Below are 14,327 nucleotides of genomic sequence, written 5' to 3'. Positions count from 1 at the left end.
AGGGCACCAGAGAGTTTGGAAAACCAATTACGGGATGCTCCTGTAAGCCCATATAATGATTTGTGCAAGCGACAAACCAATTTCTCCCCCTTTCGATGATAACCAGGTGGAAGTGTCATATATACCTCTTCATCAAGATCGCCACGGAGAAAAGCGTTGTTCACATCCAATTGATGCAAGGACCATCCTTTGATGGCAGCAATGGCAAGAAGTGTTCTGACAATAACCAACTTAACAACTGGGGCAAATGTCTCATGGTAATCAACCCCCTCAATTTGAGTATAACCCTTTGCCACCAAACGCGCTTTATAACGCTCAATTGACCCATCTGAATGTCGTTTAATTTTGTAAACCCATTTACAACCTATTGGTTTCTTGTTTGGGGGCAAAGGTACAAGAGACCAAGTTTTGTAAAGGTCAAGAGCTGTAATTTCATTGTCCATGGCCTCCTTCCAATCAGGTGAAATAATAGCCTTAGCAAAGCTTGTAGGTTCAATTATAGCATTGAGGGCCTTGAGATACCTGAAATGGGGTGAGGATAATCTATGATAGGATAAAAAACAACTTTCAGGAGTGAGAGTACCTGTGCATGAAGGAGGAGCTTGGGCATCCATGGCGTAACAATGATAGTCTTGAAGATGGGGTGGCGGTCGATGAACCCGAGATGGCCAAGAGATGGTAGTGGATGGGAGGGTGGGTGAAGGAGGTTCTTCAACCGGTTGGGGTGAGGGTGTGGTTGATAAGGGTGGGTCTAACAAGATGGGTAAACTATCAATATCTGAAGCTGCAATGGGTAAAACAGACAATAATGGGGATGACAATTTTGAAAAAGGAAAAGAATCTTCAACAAATGTGACATCACGACTAATGTAAACCTTATGTGTTTGTAAATCATAAATCGTATACCCTTTTTGTGCATATGGATACCCAATAAAAACACCTGGAGATGCTCGGGGATCAAATTTATAACGAATGGATGAATGGTTATGACCATAACAAAGGCATCCAAAAGTTCGAAGATGAAAATATGAAGGGATCTTGCCAAATAAAACTTGAAGTGGTGACTTACCATGTAACAGCGGGGTGGGTAAATGGTTAATTAGGTAAGCGGCTGTCAAAACACAAGGACCCCAAAACTTATGAGGTAGACTTGCTTGAAAAGAGAGAACACGGGCCACATTAAGAAGATGGCGGTGTTTGCGTTCAACAACCCCATTTTGTTGGGGTGTATCAACGCAACTATGTTGATGAATAATACCATGGGTTGTAAAAAAGGCATTTGAATGGTGATTAAGAAACAATCTCAAATATAATATGAAACAAATAGTTGAATGATATAATATGAGAGAACCTCAAATATATAGGCAGCATACATCCCATGCTGTTAGGTAACTATGAACAATAAAAGAAAGATATAAAATATAGAAATACAATACATGGAAATGTTTGTATGGAAATGATTTAATAGAGAAACCTAATCAAGCCAAAGCCAAATTAGGATATTGATGAAATGGAAGGATGAGAAGATATGGAAATAATTCAAATGAGAGACAATTAGGGAAAGGATGAGAAATCATCCTTATCACGCCTAATAGAGATGAGACAGGGCCCAGGGGAGAAAGAGAGAGAGAGAGAGAAGGGAAGGTGGTAAAAGCCAATTTTGCTATTGTCAAGCGCAATTAATGCGCTTGATGGTTAAGCGCACCGTCCGATTAGATCGGACGGTGCGCTTTATCTTTTCATTAAAATAATCTTAAAAGTTGTTAAAGCATGGGTTTTGGTATTCGGTTCGGTCTAACATAACCCAACGGTTCAAGTTAGGCAGTTCGACTCAATTAAGAGGATACGTTTTATATACAATCCAAAACAGTATATACGATTTCATAAGGATACGTTTTATATACAATCCAAAACAGTATATACGATTTCAGAGGGATACATTATATACAATCCAAACAGTATATACGATTTCAAATTTTGAAATCAAAATATACAATTTTTAAAATCTTTTGAAAAATACAAAACCCAAACTGTTCAGCCAAACCTCATTTCGTGATATCATCTTGGAGAAGAAGCAAAAGAAGCAGCAAGTTGAACAAGAATCCAAATCGTTCCAGCGTTTTTGTTGTTACACCTGATTTCGATCGAAACTGCGCATCTTGGAGAAGAAGAATAAGTAGTTGAAGAAGAAGAAGCAGTTGCAGTTTGAAGAAGAAAACGCCATAATTTTGTTTAGGGCCCAGATTTCAGAGAAAGCTCTGAAGAAAACGATTGTTGAGGAACTTTCTGTGCTTCCTCGTCACACTAAAGTGATTGTAACTGGAAACAGTCGGACGAAATCCGTGCTAGTGGGTCTTCAAGGTGTGGTCAAGAAGGCTGTTGGGCTCTGTTTCTTTGGTTTCCACCAGTCTTCCAGGCTTTCTATTAGCTTGGTCTGCTTACCTTCTTCTGGGTGTTTCGGTCCCTGTACTGATACTTCAGATTTCCGACTGTTCTGGGTGTGAGAATTATCAGATCTTTAGTTTCGAGCTCGATGCCATCGTTACTCAGTCTTGTCTTGCCGCAGTCTCTCTGGTCTGTGCTTCTCATAATCTCCATATGGAATTCGGGACTTCCTCTTTGTTGATCGTTATCACGACCATTTGCTCCGATTTCGCAAGGAATATATTGACAAAATTCAGGTGAGCGATTACTCTACATCCCACCCAATCCTTTTCTTTAATGACTTCAAATATAGTCCTCAGAATATAACTGTCTATTTCTAATACGTTTATTTCAAATGGATACATCTTGATCTTTTCTTTCCTTTGTTTTTTTTTCCTCATAAATTCTCTTTCATCTTTTCTCTGATTTGCCTGCTAATTCCAGACCCATCATGAGAGCTCCTATGGTTGAACTTTTTTTGCTCACATATTAGTCATTTGTTTATTATTTCCTTTCTTTGTACCTGCCCGGTCTTGCTACCCTGTAATTGTATTGATAAGGTTGATTGGTATTCTTTTAGTTTTTCCATGTTTTATCTGTTCATTAAATTTTAGATCTAACTTCTGTCTACCCATCTTTGTTAACATTTCAATCATTTGTTGAAATGGATCCATGAAGATCTTATGATGAATTTTAGATTTTGTTGTTCATCTTTAAAATATTCTCTCTTTTTATTTATTTTTAATCTTTGGAGGTACTTTCTTGCAGTGCGATGTCTAGATGCATTTTCTGAGTTATGATTCTTGGTGAATGAGGGGTTTGAATCTGTGCTGGCATACCCCCAAGAATAGTTATGCTGTTTGATTTTGGGATTTTCCATGACCTTCAGGTTGGCTATGTGTACTTTTCCTTTCTTATCTGCTCACTCCATTTGCAATATCTTTGTATTAATGTATTCCCATTGTATATAATGCACAATCTGTTTTTCATGAAAGATATTATGTTTTGGAGATCACAATATATGTATATATATATTACTTATTTCACTCTGTTTCTGAAATCAAGCAGATGATGAGTTACTCGGATTCCCCTTCAGACATTTGGATGATGTAGTCTCGAGTTTCTGATGCAAATGCCTACACTGAATTTTGAATTTTGTTTTAGTTTCATTGTTGTGAATGCTTGTATTATACATTTGCTTATTTCAATCAGTTCTATGAGATCAAGCAGATGAAGAGTTACTCGGATTCTCCTTTAAGACATTTGGATGATGTAATCTCGAGTTTCTGATACAAATTCATATAATAACCCCTGAGTTATTTTCCCCTTACCGTCAAACCTTAATTGTGACCTAACCCTAACCTAAAGTGGACACCATATTTTAGCCTACTTGAACTTGGCTGGTTCGCACAAGATCCTGGTTAACTGGAGCCTAGTTGATCCTTTCCAATCTAGGGCTACATTAGTATTAGTATGTAAGATTTTCTTGGATCTCAAGCAGCTGATTTCATTTCAAGCAAAGATATGCAAATGATTTAGTGGATTTCATGGTCAAGCAAGGAGTCATAAGGTTTATCTAGTGTTCTGGAAATGTATTCCATTGTGATCCCAATTGCTTTGGAGTTCTTATGTATTGACAACAATTGTTGTAGGTGGTGACACACCTGCTGACTTTTGGTGTTGATTGAGCTTGTTTGTGACTCTATCTTTATCAATATTTTTATATTAACAAAGAAAGTAAAAAGGCTGGTGAAACATCAAATATGACTAATGAGTAATGACTATGAACAATTCTGGCTTTCTATTCTATTAGCAGAGCCATAGGTACTAACTCTTTATTTTTAATTTCCCCTCTTATAGTGCTATTAGGCCGTTAATATTATCCAATTCCTAGTTATCCTTTAAGCGGTGAAACCTTAAAGACGATCCACTCATCAGACTTGTGGGATAGGTGCCAACATGGTTGCTATATAAGTCAATTTCTGAGGTGTTATCTGGTTTATGACATTAAATATAATTGAAAAGTACAGCATAATCCTAGTCATTCACTTCTATATTGACCTGGATTACTCCAATTGTCATTTCATTTGTGGGTTGAAGGTTAGAAAGTCGTTTCATATATTGGGGATATATTGAATCGAAGCATGAAAGATGTTTGTGGAATCGAACCATGCCTCTTGACTAGAAAATTGGTAGTGTTTCTGTTATAGTTCCAAGTAAATCCTCACTCAATAATCACTGTGACTTGGAACTAACTTGCTGATGCAGAATATGGAATTGCATTAGACGAGATCATCTTATAGTCAGCACTAGAGTGTTTCCTTATAATCTAAAATGCTAAACTTGATAATCTTACTATTTTTGAGAATTGAATTTATTATTTTGTTTGAAGTCTTGTTTTGGTCTCTTTCTTCAGGCTGGGTTTGGGTGATTGGGTTGGCTTGGTTTTTTTTATGTTTTTTGTTTTTATTTAAATACTCTATCTGATGAGTTAACTGTATTCATTTCGCAAATTATAGCTCTGTGATTCCTTTCATCGTTAACTTTAGCAGTGTAATGCCTCTTCTATTCCTCAGTGGATTTGTTGGCACCTTAAGAAGCTGAATTGATTCTCTTAAGGACTTCTTGAGCGTTATCATCATCTTTTGCCCTTGTTACTTCGATCAATTCGATAGTCGGAGATAATTAGTTAAAAAAAGGTTTTAATTTTGCACTTACTGAGGATTTTAGAAGAATTCATCGTTTTAATGAACTCTGAGCGCAAACAGGGATCAGCCGCTAATCGAGCTAACAGGATCGCATTTGGTATTCTTGTGATATCTATTTTTAGGTGTCCTGAAGGCACTTATTAGCTTTAATTATTAGTTTAATCAGGCTTTGCTTCTAAGGTACTTACTGAAATGGAAGGGTAGATTGAACATGAGGATATGGGGAGATGTAATTCTACTTGCTTGAACACAAGCAACTTAAGAATGCTACTGGTAGTGCTAAAAGAGTTTTATAATCTGCCTAAAAGTGCTCTTGCAGAAGAGTGGGGTTAAAAAGGTGAATTTACAACACCCCCCCCCAACCCGGAAAAAGAAAAAGAAAAAAAAAATGAAGAAGTAAAATACAGCCTAATTTCTGAACTCTTATACTGTGCACGTAAAAGAAAATAATAGCACTGATACATGTTAAATATATGTTTATGCTCTTTTAATTATCTAGAATAGTTTTTCCTATTTCACAGGACTGAGAGAATGTCCCACTCTCTTCTCCATTTCCAAGTTTAGAACTGTATTGTCTTGGACCTGATTAGTACTGCTTTAGGCTTACAATTACTGTTGCTGACAGTTTCTTTTTTTTTATCTTTGAATTAGTTATTTAACAACTGTTATCCATTAGCTTATTGTTGTTGGTTTTATTCTTATTGTTCTTCTGCAATACTTATTTGGATCTAGAAGATGTATTTCCTTCCAACTGCTTTTATCATTTCTTTTAATCAAAATTCTTATGTGTGGGAGCTATCGTTTCCTATGCTATCTTCTGTTTGCTATTACAACAATTTGAATAGTATAAACCATAATGTAGCGATGAATCACATTTTCTCTCACTATTTTTATCTTTGCCAGGTGTCTTGTTGTTGTTGCAGATGGAATGGCAGGGGCTGCAATGTATGAACTTGTTCGTGTGGGACATGACAATCTTATCGGAGAAATTATTAGACTGGAAGGCGATTCTGCTACAATCCAACGTATCTACTTTGGTTCTCCCCTTCCATTGGCTTTTCCTGCTTGTCATATTTCTGTCATAGCTTTGTGCTGGTTCCCTCTATCCCATTCTTCCTTGGTTATCTGTATCCCTCTCCTATTTTTCTAATGTAATACTGATTTAAGAAATTTAAACAGTACTAAACAAAACTGAAATAGAAACAGCCTCTCAGAAAAAATTGCTTGGTCAAGGCTACGTAGGAAAATTGCCCTCTGACTCTGCTAGCACGGAAGCATTCGGCACTGGGTTCACCTTTTTTTGCTAAACAGAAATGAAAAACTGGGAAACGGAAGTCCAGATTTGGGAGAAAACTCGTATGACAGAATAAACCAACTGATGGACCTGAAAGTCGGGTTGAGTTTTATCCTTAAGGAGGTAGATATTTTTCTGAAACCTCCATCAATTTCCAATGGTTGGATAGGAAATTATAGAGGAATCCTATTAATACTAGGATAGGATCTATTTTTCAAAATAAAGTCTAGATGATGGACAGATTTCTGAATCATTAACACAATGGAAACCTCAAATGAATCAGATCTTGGGATATAGGGTATCAACTTAAACGTTCAAACCCAAAATCCTACTCAAAGTAGGACTCTGCTAAACAGCCAATAGATTTCAATTCAGACTGCTGATATGGATATGCACCACTTGAGTGGAAGATTCTGAAATCAGACTAGAGACTTGCCCTCAAATTCATCAGTCCTAGTGAATATAAGATTTGGCAATCACTGGCAATGGTAAGGGCAGAACTGGAGACTAGTAAGCAAGAGACAGTACTTTAACTGACTGAAATAGTGGAGCAAAGGCACTTGGCCTCTCGCTGCAAGGTGTTGGCTGGATCACACGCATAGTCACACCTTGATCCACACAAGGAGCAAAAAACAGAAAATTTAATAGCTAGAAATCATCTCTTGTTTTTATTTATGAAAACCTTTAAGCGGTGGAGGAGTCAGACTAGAAAAACTTCTAGTCAATTCTAAGTGGCCATTCTTTTTAAAGTCTTAAGTGGTTTTAAGAAGGATGTGGATCTAAACTTAAAGACTTGAAACAAAAGTGAATGTTTTTAACTAAAATTGGACCAATGAAACCCCTGGTCCAACTGGAACTGACCCTTATGACTTAAAACATAAAGAAACTCTTAAACTTCAAATAGAAGTGGGTGAAGGCCTGAGAATAGGGAGGACCAGACCAAGTAGTGGCTTTCTTGGCCCGCTTTTCATTTATATTATTTTCAATTATTAGTGATTTTCATGCATTAATCTGAACATTTGTTTGATATAGCATAATCTAAGTGCTAATAGGATACTGGTTTTTGCCTGAACCGCAGTCTATGAAGAGACAGCTGGATTGATGGTGAATGATCCTGTTCTAAGAACACACAAGGTAATCCTAAGTTTCATCCTGCTTCTGTTAGAGATTAAAGTTAAGAGAACTTCACTGCATATTATTTGTTGTCATCGCAGCCTCTTTCTGTGGAGTTGGGACCTGGAATTTTGGAGAACATTTTTTATGGAATTCAGGTTTGACTCCAACTGCCATTGTTCATTTAATTGGATCTAGTACTTTCTTGTCTCTTTTTTCTTCCATTTCGCAATAACAATTTATTTATTATAGAATATTTTATTTTCAATTTTTTATTTCAAGGAGTCTTTTCTCAACAGGAGCTTAAGTCTTCACTTGTCATGAACTAATGTTTGTTTGTTTACTGCAGAGGCCTTTGAAAACTATCTCTAGAATATCTGGTGATGACTACATACCTCGTGGGGTCTCTGTACCAGCTCTAGACAAGGACATCCTCTGGGAGTTCGAACCCAAAAAAATGGGTAACCTATCAACGTAGAGTTCATTATGGCATTTTGAATTTGACTTGCTAGATACTTGATTAATTCTTCTAGTGGTACAGGTGAGGGAGATCTTCTAACCGGTAGAGACTTATATGCTGTAAGTTTGTGGACATCAGTTTAACTTTGCAAATATTTGAGGGTCTTTATGACAAAAAACTGTAAAATGGTGGTTTGGTGTGTGGTACTGCACTGCAAACCTCTGTTATTTTGTCTAGTATTGTCTTTAAGCAAATTATTTTGTATTGCAGACCGTCTTTGAGAACAGTTTGATGCAACACCATGTTACACTTCCTCCTGATGCTCTGGGGAAGGTCAATTACATTGCACCTGCTGGTCAATACTAACTAAAGGTTGGTCAGCCAAGATCCTTTGTATTTATAATAGGCCTTCTGAAGGCATTGATGGTCAATATACTTTTTTTCTTCCTTTCCCTATCTATCTACAAATATGTTCCAGTACAAGTCAGTGGTGTTGATCCAGAGCTTAACACTGTTGATGCATCACAAATTCTCAATCTCATGTTTTCTTCTCACAAATTCTCAATCTCATGTTTTCTTCTGTTTGTTCACTATATCAAACAAATTTCATCTGCATATATGCTTAACCTACTATGTTTCTGCAGGATATTGTGTTAGAGCTTGAGTTTCAAGGTGTCAAAAAGCAATTTACCATGCTTCAGGTATTGAATTTATTAACTTTGGGTATTCTTTCAACTTAAATGCAGATGCGGATCTTTGCTTCCTGATACTGCTGCCCTGCCCCCCTTTTTTCTCTTCTTTATTAATTGGGTTAAGTAACAATTCAAAACTTGAAGTCTCCTTACACCGGTTTTTGTCTACCTTTTGCAGACTTGGCCTGTCCGTACACCACGGCCTGTTGCATCAAAACTTGCTGCTGATACACCTCTCCTAACTGGACAGGTTCTGTAACAAATAAAATGAATTGTTTGATGTTATTATCCCTGACAGCTTCATTCAGTGGGGATAAGGCTTTGGCTGTTGTTTTACTGCTTCATTTTAATCAGGAGTTTCTCAAATTTTTGTTGAATATTTTATACAGCGTGTCCTTGATGCCCTTTTCCCTTCTGTTCTTGGTGGGACTTGTGCCATCCCTGGAGCATTTGGTTGTGGGAAAACAGTCATTAGTCAAGCTCTTTCTAAGGTTTGTTTGTCTTTTATAGTTGGAGTATGACCCATTTCAGTTTGGTGACAGCCTTGAATTCTCCTTTGGTTGGCTGGGGACCATTGCAACCTGATCATTGGAGTCCTTATGTTTTAATTTTTGTCCATTTGCAGTATTCCAATTCAGACACTGTGGTTTATGTTGGTTGTGGAGAGAGAGGAAATGAAATGGCAGAGGTGTGTAGCTCTTTGGTCTTTTCTGTTGTTTGCCAGTCCTTTTACTGTCTTCAAAGCATTATACCTTTTAAGGAAAATTTTGCAGGTTCTTATGGATTTTCCTCAATTGACTATGACACTGCCTGATGGCCGTGAAGAATCTATTATGAAGCGCACAACACTTGTGGCAAACACTTCAAACATGCCTGTGGCTGCTCGAGAGGCCTCCATTTATACAGGTCGGTATTTTGCATTTTTCTTGCTGAGATACTGTGGCTTTTCAAACTCTGAGATTTTCTTCATGAATTGAATTGCTGAGAAGATGTCGTATCCCAATTGTCACAGGAAAACTTGAGATTCCCTTCTTGAATTGGAAACACTGGGACATTCTCATTTTAATAATTTTGGACCTTAAAATTTTTGTAGGCGTGGTTATGTTGAATTTTGTGATTTCTTTTTCCAATGATGTTTGCGTTACATCAGCATAGGTAGGATGCTGTGATGGAAGCTGATATGCTTTAGGGGCATATGTGAATCATACTTTTAGGCTTTAACTGTGTTTGGATGTAAGAAAACTCTGCATGTATGGTTCATTTTCAAAAGTCCAGTGACCTTTTACATGTAAAATATTTTTTGGTTTACCTAAGGAACTTGGAAATATGCTTGATATTGGTAATTCCTAGAAATGAGGGAGTAAGAAGCATGTATGCAAATTGGATGTGTGGCCTATAAGACTAGTTTGAAGTTCAAGATATATTTCTGTTCGTTGGAGAATTTCTCTGTTGTTTTCTGGTCGCAGGTTCAAAATTTGTATGACCTATTATGCATTATATATTAATCTAAACAATTGAAATGTAAGCAGTTATGTGAAGTTGTAGACAGGCTCATGATTGGCTAACATATAAAAGACTGAACACTAACCAATGTAAATTTACCTTTTATTTTTCCAGAAGTTAAAAATTTTGGGCATTTTGCTTGATGTTGTTCCCCATCCAAATCTTGAAGTGGATGATCCAAGGTTAACCACCAAACTTTGATGAAGAAGCTAAATGGAGGATCATAGTAAAAAACTCCATATTTTGAGGCAATTCATTAATTCATGGGAAAAGTGGCAAAATTGTGCTTGACATGTTATGTTGTAAAAACCATCTTGGGAACTTGGGATCCTGCTTTTGTACATGGGCCTTGTATTTTTTGCCTCACAAATTGTCCCATGTATTGCACTAAAATTCTGTTTTGTTCACTGTTGATTCACTGAATTTGAGATTCCTATCTGTATCCTGACCCGACAGTTGGCAGCATGTTTGCACATGTGTCCTGTGCTGATTTTCCAATTTTAAAGATGGTGTAGTAATCTATTGCATTCTGATTCAATTTTCACAGGTTCGAGTAGATACTGCCTGTAAACCATAAAATTAAGATCGTGTAATTATTAGCATAGTTAAATGATTTGAAGGTAACATTTCTACTCGATGCCTTCACTGCAATGGTATGAGAGACCTCTGGTTTTCTGAAGCATTTGCCTAGGTATGAGACCTCTGGTTTTCTGTTGCGGGGGTTTCGATTTGGCTTCACACCCATGAGTCATCTCTTTCAGGCAAACATACACGTACAACGACATTGTGTTTTGGGGCTTTCTGGTTTCCAGTTTGTGAGTTACTCAAGATTCTCTCTTTTCTCAGTTTCCTCTATTACAGAATTTGGGTTTTCAGGATTACTTCCAGTCCAGATTTTGGTTTGTTTTTAGAACCCTAGTGCTATAATATAAATCATTGACCTAGAGGTCTGTCCTAAATTCCAGACAAATTTATTGGGTGCATTTAATTTGAGCTTTACCGTTCCTTAGATCCACCCATGAGATCACTCTAACCCAATTTGATCCTTAACTGCTTTATCTGATCATTCCCATTTTTGCATGGGTTCATTAAAATTCTCCTAGTATTCATTGCTTAATATGTGCAAGTGTACGATTGCCATTTATGTCATGAGCTGTTAATTTGTATGATTTGTGTACCTTTAACGGCTGTTAAGTTATTTCTAAATCATACTTGCTTAAAGCTTTTATATTGCTTATTTAATTAGAGAGTGTTATGTGTTTGAGTACTTTGCTTCTTTAAATTATAAGCCTCATCTATCTACCAAAGTCTTTGTGATTGGATGCTACATTGTGATAAAAACTCCACATTTGAAATGTTGTTACTGATATAAAATTATTTTTGACACTCTTGGTCTGCTTTTGTATTTATTGGTAGGATCAAGCTTCCCTCTGGTTCCAGAAAGACTGTACCAACCGGGTGGAGAGCTATGATTGGGCAAGTTGCAGTTGGAGGCAACTGAGAAACCCATGCTCAAGGCTGGAAATGCATACATATTCTTGTTTTTCATATATCATTGCAGCCTACCTTCAGGATTTTTTTACTTTGAAGTTTTGTAGTAAGAGCATTCAGTTAGTTTTGATATTGCCTTGAGACCTCAAGTAATGTTAATGGTGCATCATCATTTAAAATTTATTCTAGTGTTATATACTGGTATTTTTTATAAACATTGTCCACTGAACGATTTTCCTTTTGAATTGCTTACTTTTTTGTCAAGTGGTGAGTTGGTTCCTCTTCAATATTCCATCAAAATTAAGTGGTATTTTTCTGCTCCAGTGAATTTAAATGAAGGTCTACATGCATATTGCAGCTTATGTATAGTTCATGGTTGAACTGAACACAGTGGATTTATGGGTTTTTGGGCTTTTTTTGGATCGTTCGAGTCATTCTTTTGGGTTTGCTCGTGATTGGTTTTGGATTGTGTGAAACTTTTCAAGTCTTCCATTTGTGATCGGATTGATAAACTAGTTTTTTGTGCCTTCATTCATCATCTTTGGTGATAGTGCAATCTCCAAAGATGGACTTCCAAATCCTGCTTTTCAGACATGATTTGGAATGTCATCTATTTTGACGTTTCTTTTAGATTGTTAGCTTACGTCCATCCCCCTGTTAATGATATCCCAAGAAACAGATTCATTGTTGTATTTGGGTCTTAACTCCTTATTTCGGTCTTCCTATTAAAGACCTTGTATTCTTTTTTCTGTTCTTTAATATAATTATTCATTCATCAAAAAAAAAAAAAGCTTTGGCTAGATATATTAGTTCATAACAGTGCAGAATAAGTCAGTAGTAAGTATCAAATCATTCATGATTTTCTAACTGTTACATGCATCAATAAATAAAGTATTTCTTGAATGTCTATTGTGGTCTGCCATTTTTTTCTTCTTTTTTTTTCTCGGGGGGGGGGACTGATCACTCATTAAACATTTATTTGTTTTCACTTTCATTCACCTCACTTTGAAGACCTAATTTTTATTTTCCTTCCCCACATTCCTAACAACCACACGAGGAGGCTTATTTAGTAGTATGTAGTTGTAACATCTGTTGGGAATTAATGACAGCATAAAGTTGATGCCTCCCGCTTAACTATCAATGTTCTAATCATTTTTATGTGCAGTTAACCTGAAAGAGAAAAGCTTTGCGCTAGTTATGTATACATCTTTGACTTCCATCTGTGTTGGTTCTTTTTCTTTCTGAGATGAGCATTGGGAGGAAATGGAAGGAGATTATTGACGTTACGATAAGATAACATACAGCTTCCATGTGAGTGGAGTTTGGTGATGAATGCTAACATTACATCCTTATTTGATACCATCTCCATCTCATGCTTATTGATTGTCCCCTTTCTAACCCATGAGTCACCCATTTGCGTATTGCAGGATGATTCAAGGAGTCAAAAATCAACTAGAGGCCGATACAATGTGTGAGGAAACAATTTTGGCTTCTTTTTTTGATGCAGTGTTTGAGAACAATTTTGGCTTCTTGTTTTTGGGTTTGGGATTTCTCTTTTGGGGTTTTGGGTTGAGGAGTGCTTTGAGATGTAAACTGGGATGACAATTTTACTATCATTTTTCTTGTTGATCTGCTACACAAAAAGCTACCTGGAGTCTGTATTGTAAAACAACTTATTCTACTATGTACTGTTATGCTTTGTCAGTGTCTTCTTCTGTAGTGATTTCCATACGATTAAGATTTATAAAATTTAACATTTGTCTGTTTTGGTCGTCTTCCCACCTCTAGAATTTTATAATGTGGACAATGACCTATATATGTAATGGCTTTTGCACCAGCTTCTCTGGATCTACTTGAGAAATTCCCCTTGGCCAATCAAAACGGAGTAGTGATGTCTTTTAGTTTAGAATACACTTTGGAGGAAATGGACATACTTTGAAATTACGTTTCTTTTTAAATGGAATGATGAAACGGAGTCGTTCCGTTTAAACATAAACCATTCCGTTTTGTTTGAGTCTTATGAAACGGAGTAGTTCCGTTTAAACAGAAACCATTCCGTTTGGTATATAAATTTTATGAAACAGATTGGTGAAAAGAAAGTAGAAGTTGCAAACCTTGTTGCTCCAAAGCTTCCTGTCCTCATAAGATTCTAACTTTTCAAGTTCAGTCCTCTTGTGCTGGCATCCCATAGATAGCTGCAGCATAAGAAAAGCTTATCAAAAAAAACAAAAAAAATCATGTTTAAGCTATCAACTTTGCATGGCATGTAAGTGAATCGGGCAGTTTCTGGATAATAGAACTTCATTTTAAAAATTCACTTGCCCAATCACATTTAAAGAAAACAAATTCAATTATTCAAGAACCGAGTTCTCAACATTGTCAATTTACACTGCCTATGGATCTCAATGAAACTTATGATGCCCCCCATCAATGCTATGTAGCTTGAATATCATTCACTATTGGTTGGATTGCAATTTTGCTACTGTCATGCGCCATTAATGTAGTCCAACTGTTAGATTTGAAAATGTAATAGAAATGTGTTGCATTCCATGATTGGTCCAACTCTCGATTAGTTATTATATTTTCAATCTGCAAGAGCCCGAACCTACTAGCTTCACTGATCATGTATGGTGGTAGTTATG

At 36.6% G+C, this 14,327-nt stretch overlaps 1 protein-coding gene and 2 non-coding genes across 5 annotated transcripts; all 3 read left to right on the top strand.

Moving 5' to 3' along the window:
* The first annotated feature begins 2,043 nt into the window (after positions 1–2,043).
* On the top strand, positions 2,044–12,594 carry LOC149006065 (V-type proton ATPase catalytic subunit A-like). 3 transcript variants are annotated; one of them, XM_089168802.1, is made up of 10 exons: positions 2,044–2,681; positions 3,193–3,313; positions 6,036–6,157; positions 7,505–7,560; positions 7,641–7,697; positions 7,889–8,000; positions 8,081–8,118; positions 8,270–8,371; positions 8,644–8,700; positions 8,870–8,895. In XM_089168802.1, the coding sequence occupies exons 2-8, from the start codon at positions 3,303–3,305 to the stop codon at positions 8,363–8,365; spliced, it is 492 nt and encodes a 163-aa protein (XP_089024928.1). In that variant the 5' UTR covers positions 2,044–2,681; positions 3,193–3,302; the 3' UTR covers positions 8,366–8,371; positions 8,644–8,700; positions 8,870–8,895. The 3 variants fall into 3 exon arrangements, with proteins under 3 accessions (XP_089024928.1, XP_089024927.1, XP_089024929.1); XM_089168801.1 differs by having other exon boundaries at positions 6,036–6,169; XM_089168803.1 differs by lacking the exons at positions 2,044–2,681; positions 3,193–3,313; positions 6,036–6,157; ... (2 more) ...; positions 7,889–8,000; positions 8,081–8,118 and adding exons at positions 9,081–9,182; positions 9,317–9,379; positions 9,465–9,597; positions 11,611–12,594 and having other exon boundaries at positions 8,342–8,371; positions 8,870–8,941.
* Positions 3,487–3,555, top strand: LOC149006067 (small nucleolar RNA snoR60). Its single transcript, XR_016170038.1, has one exon. It is a non-coding gene; the product is annotated as a small nucleolar RNA snoR60 (small nucleolar RNA).
* Positions 3,649–3,718, top strand: LOC149006066 (small nucleolar RNA snoR60). The gene has a single exon (XR_016170039.1). It is a non-coding gene; the product is annotated as a small nucleolar RNA snoR60 (small nucleolar RNA).
* Positions 12,595–14,327: the final 1,733 nt, after the last annotated feature.

This window comes from Hakea prostrata, chromosome 9, assembly GCF_041222555.1.
Source record: "Hakea prostrata isolate BN-2017 chromosome 9, UWA_Hpros_2, whole genome shotgun sequence".
In the NCBI taxonomy this organism is placed as follows: Eukaryota; Viridiplantae; Streptophyta; class Magnoliopsida; order Proteales; family Proteaceae; genus Hakea; species Hakea prostrata.
This window is presented reverse-complemented; position numbering and strand designations above follow the sequence as displayed.